Source organism: Trachinotus anak, unplaced genomic scaffold (assembly GCF_046630095.1).
Source record: "Trachinotus anak isolate AG129_WGS33_773 ecotype Australia unplaced genomic scaffold, CSIRO_AGI_Tana_v1 ptg000011l, whole genome shotgun sequence".
Lineage (NCBI taxonomy): Eukaryota > Metazoa > Chordata > Actinopteri > Carangiformes > Carangidae > Trachinotus > Trachinotus anak.
In genome coordinates, this window is record NW_027273862.1 from 15,383,951 (window position 1) to 15,403,974 (window position 20,024).

Genomic DNA, 20,024 nt, shown 5'->3' on the forward strand with positions numbered 1-20,024 from the left:
AATTTTAATGAGCAGATATGAAAGACTGGGTGAGCTTCAGGTCCCCACCTACAGGTTGTGTCCGCCGCCTCCTAAGATCCTGCTGGGATGAACCAAGCTTGTCCGGTCCAGACCGAACCGAGCCCTGGAGGGGTCCTGCCAAGGCTGCGGGGGGGGGGAGGATTAATTTGCGGTGTGAGAGCAGCTTCTGGACCGGTGGACCGGTTTGAGGTAGGCGGGTTTGTGCGCTTGATTCAGGAGGCGGAGCGGCCCAGAGGCTCGGCCGTCCCTCTGAAGCTGCCTTACTCTCCCTCTGCCTCCTCTCTGAAAACAACACAGGACCTGATAAGTTAGCCGACTGTGGTGCGGGCACTTTGCTCTACCCTTTTTCTTCAAAATCCTTTCAAACAAAAGTTTTAAATCTGCGATAAGTGAACAGGAGAGAAAAGCGACGCCGGTGAGTAACTAGCTAACAGTGTTCAGCCGTTAAACTCCTCAACAGGCTAATAACTCAACAGTTAACGTCAAAAACGGCTCGGCTGCGGTGTAGACTTCACTTAATTAGGCGACTTGTGGAAGTTAGAAAGTTGTGAGGAAAACTTTAGTTTTACAATAAATCTCAGGCTATAAAATCTTCCACCTGTTGCACTGAGCTGCGATGTGAAATATCCAGAAACTGCGTCAACTCGGACTGGCACCGTTTCCTCACTTTGGCTAACATGCTACTTTTAAAGTAGGATTTAACTGTTGTACTTAATAATTAACACAATGGTGGTGTGTTTTTTTTTTTTTTTTTTTTAATTGTGTTTCCAGTTGCTCCTGTAAGCTCACGCTGCATTCACCTGCCCGTCCAGATGAACTCAACAGATTATGTAACTGTACAATATTTTCCCACAGAGTAAATCGTCGCAATCTTGAGTAAGTTCACCTTTTACCTTCACCTTCTCACAGTCCTCTCATCTCACAGACCTCTCGTCGTCCTCAGCTGCTCTCTCCTGATTTGTTTTCTTAATGTTGTCATGTGAGCCTCTGCAGCCATAGACAAAGTGTCAGGAGTCTCTGACACAGAAAACCAATCAGTTCACATGATGAAATAAATATCTTCTTTTGCACAGTCTCCCCACTGGCCAGATCAAAGCCAGGGCCTTGACATCCTAACCTGTGCCCAGTGCTGACCCCCTTGCTCTGAAGCATAGGGGTCAGTGAAGGCAGCATGGTCAGTGGGACAGCTCAGTGAGTGTTTCCTCTCTTTGCAGTGAAAAAAAAAACAATGGAATGGAAAAAGTTGCACACTTGTCAGAGCCCTTGTGTGTCAGATGCATGTGAAACTAAGGATTAAAGGGTCCATTGTGTTGTCTTAGGCTTCCTCCTGGACAGGACACTTTACCTTGGCCTTGCTTTTTTTCCCCCTGTGCAGACTGAAGCTGACTAATTCTGACTAATTGCAGCACCAGGACCAGCCAGTCATGAAAGTCGATTTGTCAAAGCCAAGTGGAGTTGAATTATTCTCATGTTGTGCGAGGAGTGGCTGACATGTATAAAATAAATGGCTTCTTGCAGTGTTGTATGGCAGCGACAGTCAACCTTGCCTGAAACAAAGACAGCCTTTCTTTGTAAAGTTAATATACTTTAATGAAATAAAATGTTAGCCCTGGGGAAAAAACAACAGAGGTGCTATTTGCTGCAGCAAATGCCATATATTTAACAAGTCTGTGTAATGTTTAGGCCATTATTTAACTACTAAATTGATTGTGAGACGAAATGCATAAGGGTCTGGGTGCCTTACCACCTAGGCTAAACCATTTACCAGTGGAAACCCTGAACAAATACCCTCATTTAATCAACATCCCGTATTGCCATAAAGCTCCTGCTCTTTGCAACTTTGCCCACTATACAACCGGAGACAAAGAGTATGGCAAAATCTGTGTCAGTTGACAAATCTGTGTCTTTTCAAGGTAAATATCGCTATATTACCTAACCCCACCTGGTGCTGTGTTTTTTTTTCTGAATAGGCTGAATCAGTTGTCCATAGGTCTGCCTTTACCAGTTTCACCCTCATGTGCTATATCCTGCTTTTGCCATTGTTGTCAGTCTTATCAGCGTCCTTCTTCCAGGCCCATCTCAGCCTGTTTTTCTATTGTAACATCAGGTAGGATGGGATACTATCAGTAAGGCAAACAGGAACCTGTTAAAAGCCCATTGTCCAGTGAGACACATGGTGGCTGCTGATGGCTTTCTTCACTGGCCTCCCAGGCATAAATTTGTCTGATGAACATTTAACAGCTTACTTCAATATTTGTACACAGTTTGGTATTTATTGCCAGCTGCGTTCTCACGATCTGTTTGCAAATCTGTCAACTTTGACAACCCCACAATTATTATAAATGTGACAAAATTGAACCAAATAAGATTTTGTGGCTGTCTTTTCGTGGCTTTTCACATGTGTGTGGGATGCAAATTACATTGTCATGTACAAGGATCAGCTGTGCTGTGTATACAGACATACACTATCACAACAGTCATTTTCTTATACCATACCTGTTAGTCATTCATCTGTAAAGCCTTTTTAAACAGTACCTGGTTGTATTTGTCATTGAAAAGAATGTGGCTGTGGTTGAGTCATATTTTTCAGCTATATTATAGGTTCTAATATTTTACAGGCAACACAGGGAACTTATTGTCTCATTTGGTTAGAGCATATTAGCTGACCTGTTTGAGAGAAAACACCAGATTAAGAATGTAAAACAAGAACAAAAAAATGAAAGCAGATGTCAGAAACTGGCTCAATGAATGTGACAAGGATGGAGTTCACGCAAAATTAAACTAAAAACAAACAATTTATTATAACTAAAAGGTAATGCAAATAAGTAATGGGGTGTGGAAATCAGCAAGTTTAGCCATGAAAGCAGTGCATTAATAAGTGGCATGTGTGCTGTGGAGGTGTTGTATATGCAGAAAAAATAATGCCAAAACAAATGCATGTCAGCAGTTGGAGGGGAGAGAACAGGTAAGCACATGGGCTAGCTTTTATAGTACAGAAGGCCTCAGGTGAACTGCATCAGCTGACGACCCTCCCATGTCAACCAGTGGCCTACTGATGTTGGCCAGGACAACCTCCAAGGCAGTGGCAGGGGCGTCACAGCAGATGCCATAAATAATAATGTCATAAATGTTTCATTAGAGGCTCAACATGGAACTGGGAAGCATTTGTTGATATTGCTGAATTATGTAGTGTCTCATGAAGTGATTGTTTGAATCTTTGCTTGCAGAGGTGGCCCACCTGATCCAGGAAGAGGGATTTATTTTCCTTCGGTATTCCTAATGGAGTCGTACAGAGTGACTGGCATTCCTAACAGTGGACAACAGCGGATTTACACACAACCATCCCGTTCCTCCAGGCCCCACAGTAATGGAGCTGGTACATATGGTCTCAGCATCCGCGTCCAGGGTATAGATGGACACCCCTATGTAGTTCTCAACAACCAGGACAGGGGCCCTCAATCCTATGGCGACCCCAACAGTAATGGGTATGTTGACACAGAGGGCTCTTTTATTGAGAACTACCAGGAGTATGATTTCAGAGGAGGCAAGGAGGCTGGTTCCACCAGCCCCTTCATGGAGTATAGATCTCAGAAAATGATACAATATACTGGTCCTCAAAATGGTCTAGCAGATTCACAAGGAAAGAAACCATCCACCCTTCTGAACTTTCAGAAGCACCCTGAGATACTTCAGCCCTATGATCCAGACACCAACTCCCTCAACCTTGAAGGTTTCCACAGCCTGCCTTCAAGGCCTGTGGCTGAGATTGGGAACAAACACCAGAGTTCCTCCTCCAACTCTGCTGTGCCTGCACCGTCCCATGCCCGCTCATCAAGCCTGGATCGGAATAAAGCTCCTGCGCAGCAAGACAAAAGGCAACTTCCATCTAGCGAGACAGCCCTTCCCAAGCCAAAGTCACAGCCTCAGTCTGTGCCTCCTACCCTCACTCAGCCTCAGACACGGCAACAATCACAAACAGCTCAGCCACAGTCCAGACCTCGTCTCACCAACCAGAATCCACCTCAGTCCAAACCAGTCTCTAAAACTCATCAACAGTCAGTGGCTCCACCCCAGTCTCAGTCGTCCACTGTGTCAAGTCCCACAAGTGAGCAGAGCAAGACCTCATGCAGATCCCCCAGTTCCATGAGCAGTGCCAACTCCAGCCTTGAGCGCACCCGCCATGAGCCTGATGTCCTTCCTTTACGCAGGACTGACTCCAGTGGGCCAGTTCTTCAGTCCTCTTCCCGCTCCCGCCACTCCTCATCATCCTCCACCTCTAAGCCTCTGGTGGATGAACAGATGGAGGCCCTGTATGCAGACACCATCAATCGCCACGAGAATCGCCGCTATATCCCTTTCCAACCTGGTTCAGGTAGAGACATTGACACAGGCTCCATACCTGGTGTTGATGAGCTCATTGAGAAGTTTGACGGTAAAGATGGCAGCCACCAGCGCAGGGGCAGGGCAGGGCGCCGGAACAGGATCAATCCAGAGGACAGGAAACGCTCACGCAGTGTGGATAGTGCCCTTGGTCTACGAGGTGGCTCTAGCTACATGGACGAGTTTAGCCGCCATAGAGGCACATCAATGGAGCATGTCCTGCGGCCCTCACAGCTACGGCTGCAGAAAACAGCCAGCAGTCAGGACTCCTGGCACATGACTTTAGATGGTCAAGTCGACGTTAGGGCTTCAACTCATGTCACCAGCGCACCTGGCTCCCCCCAGAGCACCATCTCTAAAGGTGTCGGCTCCATCCAGGGGTACAAAAAGCCACAGACTCGCTCCTCTTCGTTACCATTCAGGAAAGAGAATGAGGGCAGCGCCTCTTCAGCTGGAAAGATTTCAACAACATCGATATCAACATCACTTTCCAAGCCTTCTTCTGGTTCAGACAAAAAGCCCAGTACAGAGGCAGATGTTCAGGTAAAAAGCAAGAGATCTGTGTTGCAGTATTATGCTGTGATCATACATTTGAAATCTGAAATTTCTGTCTTATTTTACTCCAAATGTTAGTATATTGTCCAACACATCATTGTCTGCGCAGTTTTGCCAAATTGAAGATGTGTGAGAAAAGAACAACCTTTTTTGCTTTATCAAGATCTCTCTTTAATTTCCTGTCACATCAGGCGACACCTGATCTCCTGAAAGGTCAGCAGGAGCTTTCACAACAAACACATGAAGAGACAGCAAAACAAATTTTGTTCAGTTACCTTAAGGATGGGTGAGTTATCTTGACTTTTCTGTTCTTATCAATGTACTTCTTAGCTTTATTTACTCATACAACAAAATGTGTTGCAAAAATGTTATAGTCTAAGTCTGTGGCTGTTAGTCGAATCATGAACTGAGCATTTTGTTCCCACTGAAACATTAAATCAACATGTTGCGCCATATGGCAATGCATTGCGAAGAAAGATACTGTTGTGTGGGAGCACATAAGTGGTTTTTATCATAGCTGAACTGTTTGTGATAAAAGTGAGGAATGTGCTCTTCTTATGCCCCCCGCCCCTTTCCATCTAAGCCATGAGTGATCCAGCTGCCTGGAGTATGTTTTCTTGCAGAATCCAACTTTCTCTCTCTGCTTTCTTTTTAGCTACAGCGTGAACATTCTGTTTGTATCTGTAATCAGATACTTACTGCCTGTCATAGGAAGGCATGTTGGGTTTAAAGGTTAAATTCAGTTTAGCTTTTAAAGAAGCCATATAGGAAGGTTTATGCAGACCATGCAGTCTTGTATTTAAGCTAGCAAGTCAGTAATTGCTTCTTGAGAATGCCAGTTAAACTATGTTCTGCAGTAGTTGCATTAGTTTCTACAGTTTTTGCATGTGCTACAGGCTTGGGGTAAAATAGAAAGAGAACAGGAAACTCCTTGGGTGTGTCTGGCCACAGGTCAGGAGTCACAGGACAAAGGAAAGGAAACACAGATGGAAGTGCAGGGGCTGAAACTGAGCTACATTCCCAAGGCCCAGAAGACAAACATTCACCGACAGGGGTTATAAAGATTTAATGAAAATCATCTGTATGAGAATAGGGGAGGTTTGGGGGTTTGGCTTTCTGTGTCAGCCTTTTAATTTATTGTAATAACATGTCACTGCTGGCATGGGAAAGTGGTGAAATTCCATTTTTGTTTATTGTAATGTTTTCACTTTGACTAAAGAATTAAATGTGAATGTGTCTGTGGGTAGACAAAATCCTCCCATCTTTGGCCTTTCAAACATCTGTTGATAAACTCAAAAATACCTGCTGCTCAACAGCAAAGACAAACAGACTGATTTTTTTAAGCTTCACACTAGTTGATGTTTAGGAAATGTTCAGTTTTTTACAGTTATTTATTTTATTTTTTTTAAGACAAACTATGTTAGTCATCAGAGAGAATGGAACTGAAGTATAAAATTTGTGAGTGTTTTGTGACCAAATCCTGTGAATCCAGGCCTCTTTAAAAATCACAAAATAGCTTGATAAAAATTATGTTTTTGTTTCAGTGAATAACAATATGAACAAAACCACTCTATTGTTTATATGTTGTTATATATCAGGAGCAAGCAATCCCTCAATCTTTTGCACTTTGCTTAATGTACAAATTGCAAGTTGTTTACATTTGAAACTTGTCGAAATAGTTGTGGCTCTTAAGGATGGTTGCTCCATCATTTTTAACTTTGGTTCCTACTAGTTTAGCAGGTGATGAAATGGTACTCTGCAGGATCCCATTATACTACCTGAGCATTTGATTCTTCCACTTATGGACCTCATAGTTTATTAAATTGGTGTGATGAAGCTGTTTGTTCTGTGAGGTGACACATCAAAGCAGCATGATCCCTCCTGACCCTTTCTAAGCTTGGAATGAGTTTCTCTATTCCCAGAACAGTCTGGGATTTGTTCCTGATCCTCCAAATACTGAGAGATGTTTTTTAACCCTTAATAATCAGTGTGTGTTAACATACCAGTGTGTGTTTCTGCAGGAGCAACGATAATGATGAAACGACAAAGAGAAAGGTCAACCTTGTTTTTGAGAAGATACAGACATTGAAGTCTCGGGCCACAGCGAGTGCACAAGGCGACAACAAAGTGAGAAGTTGTCATATTGCAATAACCCATCAAAAAAAACTCTTCTCTGCTGTATGTTGTGATATCAAAACTAATATCTTATATCTTAAATAGTATCTTTACATATGTTTATATTTAAAAGCATAGATTTGGGGTTATAAAAGTGCTCCTTCATGCTTTTAGCTGTCTACAAGTAAATGGGTTAGAGAAGCATGTATGGGTTTTGGCATCCCAAACTGAAGCCCAGCTGGCTCAAATGTTTTGATTTTGAAGAGGCTGATAAATGCAAGAAACGTATTTGTGCTAATTTGGGTTTTCAAAGTAAACATTACATTCTGGCTTAACATCCTGTTTGATTCAAAGCACTGAAGAAAATTGTGATCAGATCCATTTTACGGGACCTGTAAAATTGTGTGAATGTTATCTCAGGCTCTGAGGCTTTGGCACTGAAGCTGTTTATTTTGAATAGCAGACACTGTCAGCTATGAAATACTTCACCTTCTCTGAATAACCGAGTGCACATTAACTTCAAATGAATAACTGAGTCCAAATAATCAGTTTGCACTTTTACTTCCAATGGATCAAGAAGAAATAACTAATTCTAAAACATCCGTGTTCCTCTGTCAGTCTCTGGACCTCGCACAGACCAAAGTTCTGCAGGAGCAAAATGCCGAACTGGAGAAGGAAATGGCCGAACTGAAGAAACAACTTGAAGAACTAACCATGGTAACAACAGTCTAACTTCAACTGTGCCTCTGACACAATCCTGATTATGTTGGTGTGTCAGTTTATTGCTGAACTTGTTTTCTGACAATATCCTAATCAAGAGTTTGGTTGGAAAGGAGATTTAAGGAATTACTGTTCAACTTATTGAATTTAAAGAGATACTTTGGGACCACTGGTTGGATGTAAAAATGGTTAAGCTTAATAAAAAGACACATTTTCATCAAAAAATTGAAAAAACAGGCTCTTCTCTTGAAAACCTATAATTCTGAAGTGTGACAGAGTTTAAATCAAGTAAATAGGAATTCAAAATACTGTGGTTTCATTTGCATTGAAAGTTAAATAAGTGTTTGGAATACATTTACTTTGGTCTTCAATGAGTTGGCACAATGTATTCAATCTAAATATCAAAAGCTTGAAATGTCAACATTAATATTTGTGTGTTTCACCATCAGAAGAATGAGGCTGACAAGAGGACAGCAGCAGGTTTGAAGGAGCTGCAGCAGGAGCTGGAGCAGAGCACAGAGGAGTGCAAGCGTCTGAAGGAAAAACTGGCCAAAATAGAGGCCGAGCTCCAGACCACAGTTGAAGAGTAAGTGCAGAGTGACAGTGCTGGAGAATGGCCAGTCAATAATGAGCAGCGTAGATTCATCAACTAGCTTAGCTTTATTTACGATTTAGGATAAACAGCTTCTTCCCATCTGCTATCAGCCTTATCAACAAGGCTAGAGAGCCCCACCGTCACTGATCCCCCCCTGATCCCCAATTGCACCAATCACCAGCACAAATTCCTTGTATGTGGAAACATACTTGGCAATAAAACCGATTCTGATTCTGATTTTGATTCTGATTTCCCGAATATTGTGTTGACTATTTTAATTGTCAATACCAGTATTTTTACTTCTGTTAAACCTAGCTAGAAGTGGGTGGCTTTTAGGCAAAACACCCTAGCTCAGCTCCCATTACTGGTATCTCCTTCTTGGTTGTATTGGTTGTATGCCAATGAACACATTTGGCAGTGTTTGTAGTGGAAAGCTGGTGAGGGATTGTGGTCCTGTCGCTTTATTATTAATCTCTTCGGATTTGTTAGGGGTCCTGAACAGACAGAGGTGGGAACAGGGAGGGATAACATGAACCTCTTGCACTTAACATCCTCCATGTGAAGCTGTTTTTTGGCATGTGAAATGAAGAACAGTTTATCAGAAGAAACATGTTGCTGTTAACACCCTTACCAGGTCATATGATAATAATAATTAGTTTGAGGTGTTATCCATCAGCCGTAGCTTTGCACTGAAAGGTACATTAAACTTGACTTGACACGTACTCTCACACTGATACCAGTGTAGGATGTCTCTTGATGAAACCTCTCAGACTGTTGATAGTTACTAAAGCAGTTACCATGTCATTTCCTCTGCCTTATTATACAGCCCTTTGTGTATATTCTGAGTTGTTAGGTTTATCTTTTACCCTTCATATTATTGTGTGTGTGCTTGGTGACATATTATTTACAGTTTACAATTTGCAGTACAACTGTTTGACTGCCTGACTGATCTCTGTTTCATGTCTACAGTCTTTCAAGTGCAGAGTGTTGCTACTATCTACAGCTCTCTGGTTGTGTTTATCCATGTTTCAGATGGGAATAGTAGGAGAATTGCCTTTTTTTAATTTTCTATTGAGCTCTTGACTCATTTAACTCTGCTACCTAATTTGTTGGGCCTTTATTGTTGATTTTTTCGTACTAAATCCAGGATCTTTTGCTTATCAAAATTTTCATTGAAGTTTTGTTTCTCTGTTGGAAATCATCTGTAGTTTCAGCTTTACTCTTGTTTCTTTCTCAGAATTATATGCCCAATACCAAAAATAATTTAGCTTCCCTGAATCTATGGAGTTTTGACTAATAGTTTTTGGGAACTTTGCCTTTTTTGGGCAGTTGATAGTGAAAAGGTAGACAACAACCATGGGAAAGAGAGAGAGGGGTATGACATGCAACAAACGCCTAGAATTGAACCAGTGACCATCACTGGTATGACATGCACTGTAACCATTCAGGTACTGGTTGCTCCCCTCTGAGTCTATTCTTACAGCAGGAATAGATGTCTGCATTGCTGTGTGGTGATTTGGTTGAGGTTCCACACATCACTTACCACCCACTCTCTCAGTGTTGTCATGTAGAGGCAGTTTAGACATTATTGGTTTGCCATTATTCAGGTATTTGTTTTAACCTCTGCACTCTGTAGGCATCACATTTAGACCCAGCACAGGTGTTGCCTGTGTAAATTAAGGTGCTGGTGCATGGATGTGTATGTGCATATGTACAGTACATAAATATGCAAAATCTTGTACTTTGATGTAACATGTTGTGTGGTTTATCAGGCTGTTCCAGGTGAAGATGGAGAGGGAACAGTACCAGACAGAGATCAGAGACCTGCAGGACCAGCTGTCAGAGATGCATGACGAGCTTGACTCAGCCAAGAAGTCGGCTGCTGATGGAGAGAAAGACATCATTATAGCGGTAATTCTTAAATTTGTTTGCAGACGTCAGAGTAGACAGTCCTTCAGTGTGGCCCAGGAGGCATTTGCATTCACTATGCTAAAAGAATGTGGCACAGACCACCTCTGAGTGTGGTATGAGTGATCAGATCTCAGATATGTCCACAATACATCTTGGGTGCATTCACACCCGTAGAGATGTCCACTTGTGATCAGATCACCCTGAACAGGGCCTTGGTCACACTCGGCAAATCACCTCCAATCTGATCCTGCAAACTGTGTAGTGATAAAAAGTTTCCAACCTGTCCTCATTTTCCACAGGACATGATGCAACTGAAGGTGGAGATGCAGGAAGTTCTCCTGGCCAAGGAGGAGCAGGAGGAAGTGCTGAGGAGGCGAGAGAGGGAGCTGACAGCTCTGAAAGGAGCCCTGAAGGAGGAAGTGGCCGCTCATGATCAGGAGGTGGACAAGATGAAGGAGCAGTATGAAAAGGAAATAAGCAGGCTGCAGACATCTTTGGAGGAGGCCAAGCAGGTAATCAGCCTCCCATTTGTTTCCCCTCCCTCCCTCCCTTCTCCAGTTTGACTCCCTGTGTTCCCTCCTCCTCATTTCCTTTGCTCTCACCCTCCCCCATTCCAGAAACACACCCTGTCACAGAGGAGTGTAGAGATAAGCGTCTCATCAGGGGAGCTGTAACTGTGTGTGTGTGTGTGTGTGTGTGTGTGTGTGTGTGTGTGTGTGTGTGTGTGTGTGTGTGTGTGTGTGTGTGTGTGTGTGTGTGTGTGTGTGTATGTCTGTATGTGCATGTGTATTTTTTACAGAAAGTTGTGCTATACGTTAGTCATTCGAGATTTGGGTGTTGCTTTGATGCTGATTACAGAAGTCGCTAGTTTACTTTTTAGTATTTACAGAATTCCTCCCACATTTCTGTTAATCCTAGCTCTAGTTACACTTTTATAATGTCATAAGCAGATAGTTTTGCAGTATTAGTCACAAATCAGTGATTCCATTATTTAGTTTTGCAGGCTTGCAGAGGGATGCAGATTATAAAGAGCTTAAACTTCCCAATTTTTCATGGTTATATAATTGCACTGCCTAAACAAGGTAGTTTAAACACACTGGTCATCATGGGATAGGATACTCAACTACAGTAGTGAAACATTTTTTCAAATGACACAAGTGGAAATTAAGCTATGCTTGAGTTTACACTCTTGAGCTGCATCAACAGAACAAAATGATAAAATGAAAACAAAACACCATGTAACAGTTAAATGTAGCTCATCATCATTTTTCATGGGAAGTCTTTGTAGCCAGTCAAGTGTGGAGGTGTTTTCTTATCTAAGCTTGTTCCTCTTGGAACACTTTACTGGAAGAATCATGTTTGATAAGAATATTTAACAACATTTATCTCTATTTGAAATTGTTAGGACTTACCTTACTAGCAAGGTCACTGAGGTATAGACACCTCCATTTTTGCCTTTCTATTGTTTGACAAAAGATAAACGTCTGAAGAGCTGCACATCAGAATTTAGTAATTGTTAGGAGAATAGCACCAGCGAGAAATCTGCCATTATTTAAACTTCAATGATCAGAAATAAATTTATTTTTAGAGAAAGGAGAGAGGGTCTGTCAACTGTTGTTTTGATAATGGTAGGAGGTGAGTTCAAATGAGACGAGCAGTGGTGCATGGCAGGAGACAGCACACTGAAAGGACTGAAAACACATTGTTTTCAATAGGACTTTGTGTGACTCACGTGTGTCCTGTTTGTCTCAAAGAGTGGAAGTTGTCCTTGTTCTTGACTTCCTGCAGGCCTGTTGGCGGTCCACAGCAGTGCTGTGCAGCAAGAGTCTATGAGAACATTTCCTTTTTGTTGAACAGAGGCACAGGTCCCCCGAGGGAATATGTCATCAGGGGTTTACCCTCAGTGCTTTGTAAACACTTGGCAAGATGAAGTCATTGTTTGTCTTTCTTTTAAGATATAAAGTAGTTCTTTATATCTTAAGAACTAGATTAGAAGACTGTGCAGTCTTATAATCTAAAGACTGTGCAGTTATTAACAGCAGAAACATTAACTACAGTAATGTAATGGATATAATATAATATATATATATAAATATGAGCCTGTGAATATTCTCATTTGTCCAGGTCATAGTATCTTGGATGAGAGGTGAAACGTCTTCCTAGACAAATAACCAAGTCCAGTTGCTTTCGATTTAAAACTCCTTTGAGATATATAAATATGAAATGAAAATACATTATGATAGACAAAAAAGCCAAAACATATCTTGCAAAACAGTAAGATAAATATCACCAAGATATTCAAAGCCTTTTTTCTAGTCCAAAATGTTCCCAGCATGTGGCCAGTAGTGTTAGCTACATGTTATCAAGAAGTCTCATGTACATTTTTACTTTGTGTAAGGGTGTCAGACAGAGAAGAATGAGAGCCAGAGTGATCTCTGCATTTTTTCATTTTTCTGCCCCATCTCCAACCAAAGTGTTGCCTCTCTCTTTGTGTGGCCCTGACATTTGCGCTGACCAGAGCAGCCAGTGTGGATAAGAATGCTGGAAACTGGAGCACTAAATTGCTCTGCATACTAGTTAATTGCAGTGGCAAGCCATCACTAATCTAATGAGCTGCCGTTCCTGAGTTGCGTCGTGTCCCCTCTTCTTTCTGTGCCCTGAAAGAGTGGGGGTAATTGTGGACCTCAGTTGATGATGAATGATGAGTTTGTTTCACACAATAATAGCAGCGGGGGTTGCTGAATAAGTGGGTCAGTATGTTGAAGAAAAGGGTTGCGTGGCCAACCCAGTTGAAAGGAGTGGGGGGGGGGCTGTTTTGTGTCTTAAATTGAAAGCTGTATTGTGTTTTCACTGAGCTGAAATCTCTGGAATTTTATTAAGATTTAAAAAAAAAAAAATAGTGGTTATACTTTCTTGAGATGTGACTCTGCTTATTTATCAAGTATCACTAACCTCTGCTAAGACCTCTGCACATGGAAGTGGTTTTCATCTTTCGTGTCAGCATGTGCTGGTATGCAAAAAATGTGGAAAGATGAGGTGCGGCAAGTAGAGAGAGGGGTTTGTTTCCAGGAATGCCGGGGTCAAAGTGAAGAATATGCACCCTGCAGACCTCTTCCTTCCCTCAGCCCAGCTCCGTTACAGTGTACCCGCTGCTCTGATCTTTTCATTTATGCCTCTTCATGGTGCTGCAGTTGCATCTCCATCTCTGCTGTGCTCCAGACTCTCAGTGTTAGAGGCTTTAATAGGTCTCAGCCATACTCTCCTTTCCAAACGGTAAAGACAGAGCCTTGTGCTTATCACACCATTTCCAGCTCCTGTTATGTTTCACCTACAGCCCCGAGCCACAGTGTGTAACACGGCCACATTGTTATCATGCTCTCATCTGTAACCTCAAACCCAAATGCTGTATTTTTTCATTTCCTAACTCCACAGTTTCCACACAACACTCTGCAGTGATCTCCCGCTCACCAGTTCATTTTCTGGCCTGTGCCATTCTCACCCGTATCTCAGCTTGCCTCTCGAGTAATCTCTGCCGGTGTGTGAACTGAAGTCTCACTGTCTGATCATCAAACTTACGTAGCCCAGAGAAGAGTTCCCCCTCAGGCTTGTTTTGAAAGTAAGGACTCCCGCGTGAGTCTGTGTGTTTGATGATAGCGCTATATTTCCCGTAGCTTTAGGAGCTGATTTAGCAGGCAACTGGAAAGGGGAGTAAGGAGACACAGGGCAGCAAGCGTGGAAGGAAATGATGGAGACAGTTTCTGGATCTTGACAGACACGTCAAGGAATTAGTCATTTATCCTCGCTGAAATATTACTTCTTCTTGGTCTTCAAATAGCTTTATTGATAACTTTATAGATTGATGACATCAAACACTCAGGAACGGGACAGGAACAGGAATTAAAATACCCAGCAGTTCAGTCAGAAAGTGTTAAGTTCAGAAAAAGGCTGCATGGCCATATCAGGTTCAGGTCTGTGTGGAACCAGGCAGCTGTCTGGAATTTTCTGTTTATTGTTTCTTCACTTCGCTACCTGTGATTGCTGATGTGGTGGGAGCCTAGTCTACCAAAACAACTTTCAGGAATCAAGTTGAATACACACCTCCTATTGAGATGACAAAGAACATTTGAGGCTATCAAGCAGTGCTTTTTAAGGTGGTCATTGTGTTCTCTTGTGAAGTTGTAGGCAATTGTTCCTTTTTCACATGGTTCACATTTTTTCTTTCTGTTTTTAGAATGTTTTGATGTTCTGCGTTATATTATGTCTAGCCATGAAGAAATGAATCAAAATCTGCCAATTCTTTTATTGCCATTTGATTACATTTCAATTAATTGTGCAGTCCTATAGGAAATTGTCATGAACAAGCTAATAGGAAAGCCTTCTGTATGTAGACTGCTACCCTAATTTGACACATATTTTTTGGAAACTGACAGGAGCTGCCACCCTCTAGCAGCATTACCTGCCTAGTTCAGTAGATACTTTTGTCCTTAATTGTAAATGTGTAAATTGTGGGTTGAGATCTCCATGTTTGAGCTGTTAGTCTTCAGAATTGAACTGTTGTGTTGGATGTGGATTTTGGGCATTTCATCTCTTACTCATGGGTTTATTCAAACCTTGTCTCCTTTGGCCTGGAAAGCTAGACCATGGAGTTTTTTTCTCCCCTTTTTGCCTTTCTGCTGAGGCTTTGAGTGAGTTTTGGCCAGGATCGTGGTGTATGACTTAACTGGCACCAAGAGGTCTGTAAGTGAAAGTGTGAGTTACTCTCAACTAAGTAACTCACACTTTGCTTTGACAATTGCTGTGTGATTAATGTAATTATGTTTTAGTAGTATGCCTTGTGTAGTGCTTTACATCATATTTTCTGCCTTCACATTCCATAATCCAGTTTTATAGTGTAGAAATGAATGGATTTACAGATCTTTGCTGTTCCTGATGTTTTACAAAAATAAAAGGTGAGATCAAAATTATTAAATTATTCTAAAGTTTTTAATATTCTGAAAAAAAAAATTGGACTTAAATCTAGTCCCAGGAAACCCAAAAGAAAATTTGCTGTTAGATATGGCCCTGATGCTAACCCCTAAAGAAAGTGTCCTTAAAGTCATTGGTATGTAAGTAGTGAGTATTAGTTCCAACTAAACCTGTTTATGTAATGATGACAGCCGTTGCGATGGTAGTCATTAGATGATGTTTGTGATGTCAACAGCTGAATCCCGAAGAGTCAAATTTGGTTATTTGGGAAGGATTTAGGACTTTTCTTTAATGCGCTTAATATTATTATTATTTTATTCATAAACATCAATGATGTTAGAGCATTAGTTTGGTCCCAGTCTCACTGGTCTCTGTAATTCCCTGTTATACTCACACACCCCAGCAAACGTGCGGCTTAGCTTTACACAGAGACTCTTTTAAAAGCAAGACAAGATTTGATTACTGTCCTCCTTTGACCAAATGCCATTGCCTCTCAGCTGTCACCTTTTAATTTCTACTTCAGTCCTTCCTTTCAGTCCATGACAGGCCTTCTGTTCCTGTTAACCTCAGGTCTGGGTACCTTTTTTAATGAGGGAAGCTGTTGTATTTGTAACACATACTTTGTGCTGGCAAAGCAAATTAAGGCATCTACACTGCCAAAGCAGTTTTTTTCCCCTCACATGAGGATTAAGTTCAGATAATGTGATACCATACAGGAAATGACCTGTATTCTGAACAACCTTGTTCAGTTTTATTTTATTGAATCATGTTTGAAAATATAGCCTCTTTACATCAAAGGCAACAAAAACATTTTTTCTTGGGAAAAATGAGGCAGCATCACTTGTCAAAAAGCTCAAACCTGCTTTAAGGAAAAACAAGATTGGTAACCTAATTTTAAAGGCTTATTATAGCCTACCATGGATATTTTAGTATCTTTGCAAAGCTTTAGTCTATTTATCTAGATTGAAGTTGTGAAAGTAGGATATAATGACATATATTTCAATGAAAGGTCAATTAGAAACAAAACAGAAAAATGTTTTGGTGATCACTCCGGTCCACTTCATTAAAACATTAATGTAGAACATCTTCATAGTTTTTAGGCCTAGGTTATTACCGGTGGTAAAGACAGGAGGTGGATATTAAAACGTCCGGTATTGAATAAGTAGTACTATCTGCAGGTAATGAGAGTAATGTTGAGATGAAGGTTGTGGTTTTGCAACAATTAGTCTTAAAGAGAGACTTGTACAGGTAGATGTGTAGTACGCAGAAGGAAAGTTAAATGAACAATTATCAGTGATATATGAAATTTGTGAATGAGACGAACTTTGACACCACAGGAAACAGGACATGACTGAGAGGCAGGAAACGTATGATTGAAGACTGGCAACAGGATGAGCAGGAAAGAGAAGGAGGAAATGTGAGAGAAAAGATCTTCCTTCTGTATAAGCTTTGTTTGTTCTTATCCAATCAAATTTTCAGTGTTGCTGTGGGCCCGTTTTGTAACTGAAATCACAGTTGGCATGTTTGAGTGCACCAGTGACATTAGAAAACCTGAAACAGCTTATCATCTGTTTGGAACATCAGCAATTTAACAAAGACTGTAATGCATTTTCACATATCCATTAAGTGCTGTTTAATGCTTTGGTCTATTTGATGCCATTTCTGTTGTATTTGATTGTGATATGAATGAAGAAAGAGTTGTCTAGAGGCCTTGTGATTGTTGCTCCAACATACTTTTGATAGCTGTCTCTAGTTCAAGAAGACTCTCAGCTAATTTTACTTTAATGTAAGCTATTATCTTATTATTTTATTTATGTGTAATAAGGCTAAACAAAACAAACCATCACCAGGATTATTGACATGCTGCATATTACAGTATATTGTACACCATTCAATTGGATTTTGTGCAACAAATGTGCCAGATGGTGGACAGGGGGAAAACATGGAAAATACCTCCAGCATGTTTGTCTTCAAAAAAGAAAACAGAAGACATACAGAGCAACACCAGTAATGAGGAGGGGAGTAAAATGACAACACGTTAACAGCTGACTTTGTGGAAAATGGCTGTATTTTGGGAGAGTTACAGACTGCCACATAGCACCTGCAATGACTTGTGGACTGCTTGAGACAAAATCAGGCGTTCAGTACACCTTACATGCTCATTGTGGCTCTCTCAGAGTTGCATTTGGACTTAATTACTTGTAGGTCAAATGTTCATAAGGAAGTTTATGTATGGAGTTTTTTTAATGGGATTTTTGAACTTGAATCTATTAATAGAAAGGGATTAACCTTGCTGATATTATGTAAGCATATATACTACTGTTCTCAGAAATATTGAATGAACAAGTACAGGAAAGTGATGAACACTCTGCTGGGTTGTGAATTTCTATTTCAGGTTCTCCCTGCTGTATTTATTTTAAGACCATCTGTTCTTTTATTATGTTTAAAACTGATTTGGTGAAAATAACTGAGAGCCAAGATTTTACCACAGCACACGACACATTCCACTTGAGCATTCATGCCGCCTTTCAAAGACTGCACAAAGTTAGTTAATGTACAACTTTAGACAAACAGTTTGAATACACAAGAGGGCCCAAGTCAAACTTTGAGTTAGGGTAGAGGAAAAAGGAATGGACTAGCAGTATAATATTTTTCAGCAATCCTGTACTGTTACACTGACGTCAGCTTGTGTTGTCAGTTTCTTTGTTAAATGTGTGTATTTTAAGAGGTGATAAATAATTGCATTAAATAGACAAATTAAACAAATCGTTGTCTAAAAGCTGATAAAGTGATTTGTTTTTTTTAGTGCTAATCAGTAAGTGATTGTTAGGTAATCTTTAATAACACTTAACACTTTTAATGAATGATTAACCTTTTGTAGTAGTGAGAAAGAGAAGAATCAAGTTGGTGAAGCTTTATATCAAATATTAATGGTCCCCATGAATGTGCTTATAAATTACATTTGTATTGTAGTTTTGACAGTGTACAGACATTGCTGAAACAACTGGCTGTGATGTTCTGCCATAAATACATCACATCATGATGCTTATCTGTTAAAATCACTCCAAATAAATGAATGTTGCTCATGTTGTAGCAGCAGGATCCCCCTCTCTCTGTCTGGTTTTGAACTTTTATGACCCAGTGTGGGAAGTGGGACAGGCAGAGGAGTATGAAGGGCAGAACTTGTTGTGTATGTTATTAAAATGGAGCACTGACACAATGCTGACACACTCTATCAATGCTTTATTATTATAGTGAAAGCTGTGTTTAGCCTCACATCCCACCCAACCCCTTTTTTCCATTCCTGAGCTTCCACCCTCAATACAATCTACAATACAACCACAACCACATGCAACCACATTTATAACTGAAGGTCTTACATGAGTAGAAATATTATAGTAAAGTAACTTCATCCTACCAACATTTGGGTCATTTTAGGTTTTGGCAACCAACAGTTTAATATGTGAGTCTTAAAAGCAGCAGTAGGAAGCTGCTGTAACATGACAGAGCATTGTCAGTCCAGAAAATGAAAAATGTATTTCCTTGTTGTTTTAGTTAGGTGATGTTTATTTTGTAGTTTGTGTTGCTGAGGACTTGTACTGTACTATACAGTGGAGAGATCTTTCTAATGTTAAGTTTACGCTCTTGTTTTAACTTAAATGTCATTCATTTGCATCTTATTCTTATAGAATGAACATAAATAATAGTGTCAGTCAGTTACACAACTTGATGATAACACTTAATATGTCACTGTATAAATGTTTTCATGGTCTCTTTGTGATGGGTTTTATAGGCAGTCCCTTTCCCCATTTTTCATTAAATGTTTATTGTTGATTTTGGCGTGAATCTTTCAGTATCATATATCTCTTCAACCCTGTCTGTCCAGTTCATCAGGGTAGTGGGTTCCTCTTTACACTCTTTCCTTGTGATTGCCTTCTTGGTTGCCAGGTATCATTGCTCATGTTCTACATTTTCATGTGTCAGATCACCTAAATAAACTGGTCTTGGGTAATACATAACCTAATATTATTGTTAACTCTGCACATATATCATCCCAAATACTGTATATTCTTATTTTCAAACATTCCCAGAATACATAACTGTGATCTACATTTTTCTTACCATGCATCCTCTAGCACGACAGTTGTGCAGATGAATATCCACTTCTAATCTTAGGAGTAATGAAAAATCTGACTATATTTTTCCAGCTAAATTCTCTCCATTGCCTGGAGCTGGAGCTGGAGCTGGATCTTTAGATATTTGTATAGTTTACCCTCTTATATATAAGGTCTGAATGTTTGCTGTTATGATTTAGTTACTGTAAAGGCTTATTTTGTTATTAATTCTCATTTGTTTGGCTAATCTTGAGAGATGAAATGCATATGTTTCTGGTTTTGGCAGTTGTGAGTCTGTATTGGGCTCCTCGCTCCTTTGACAAAACTAACCCACTGAGGCAGAGACGAGGGTGGCTCTGTGGCGACAGGGGAAACAGGTCTGACTGGCCTGCCAGTACCGAAACAGGGAGGAACCCGTCACCTTTCTAGCACAAAAGTTGCGGATGTTAATACTCAATGACAACAAGATGAGCTGCCTAACAACTGCCTTAGTCACCTTAGTCACAAAAGATATAAGGGCTGAAGAGTCATAGACTTTGGATACTAGCAGAAACAAAATTTTCATTTGTATAAATAACCTACTCTCTTCAAACTCACCTACAGTGTATACCTCACAAAACTATACATCTACCTGCTGCAGTTAAAAT

General features: G+C 40.6%; 1 protein-coding gene across 4 annotated transcripts in view; it reads left to right on the forward strand.

The window, feature by feature from the left end:
• cgnl1 (cingulin-like 1) overlaps nt 1–20,024 on the forward strand; it is a 30,765-nt gene continuing 10,741 nt past the window's right edge. Inside the window, exons 1-9 of one of the 4 annotated variants that reach the window (XM_071488368.1) lie at nt 255–436; nt 793–897; nt 3,249–4,944; nt 5,148–5,242; nt 6,978–7,083; nt 7,690–7,788; nt 8,241–8,377; nt 10,159–10,297; nt 10,597–10,809. In XM_071488368.1, the coding sequence (XP_071344469.1) occupies nt 3,301–4,944; nt 5,148–5,242; nt 6,978–7,083; nt 7,690–7,788; nt 8,241–8,377; nt 10,159–10,297; nt 10,597–10,809 (2,433 nt within the window). In that variant the 5' untranslated portion in view covers nt 255–436; nt 793–897; nt 3,249–3,300. Of the gene's footprint in view, nt 211–253; nt 437–792; nt 898–3,248; nt 4,945–5,147; nt 5,243–6,977; nt 7,084–7,689; nt 7,789–8,240; nt 8,378–10,158; nt 10,298–10,596; nt 10,810–20,024 lie in introns of those variants that run through there. The other 3 variants (XM_071488369.1, XM_071488370.1, XM_071488367.1) reach the window with 3 other exon arrangements.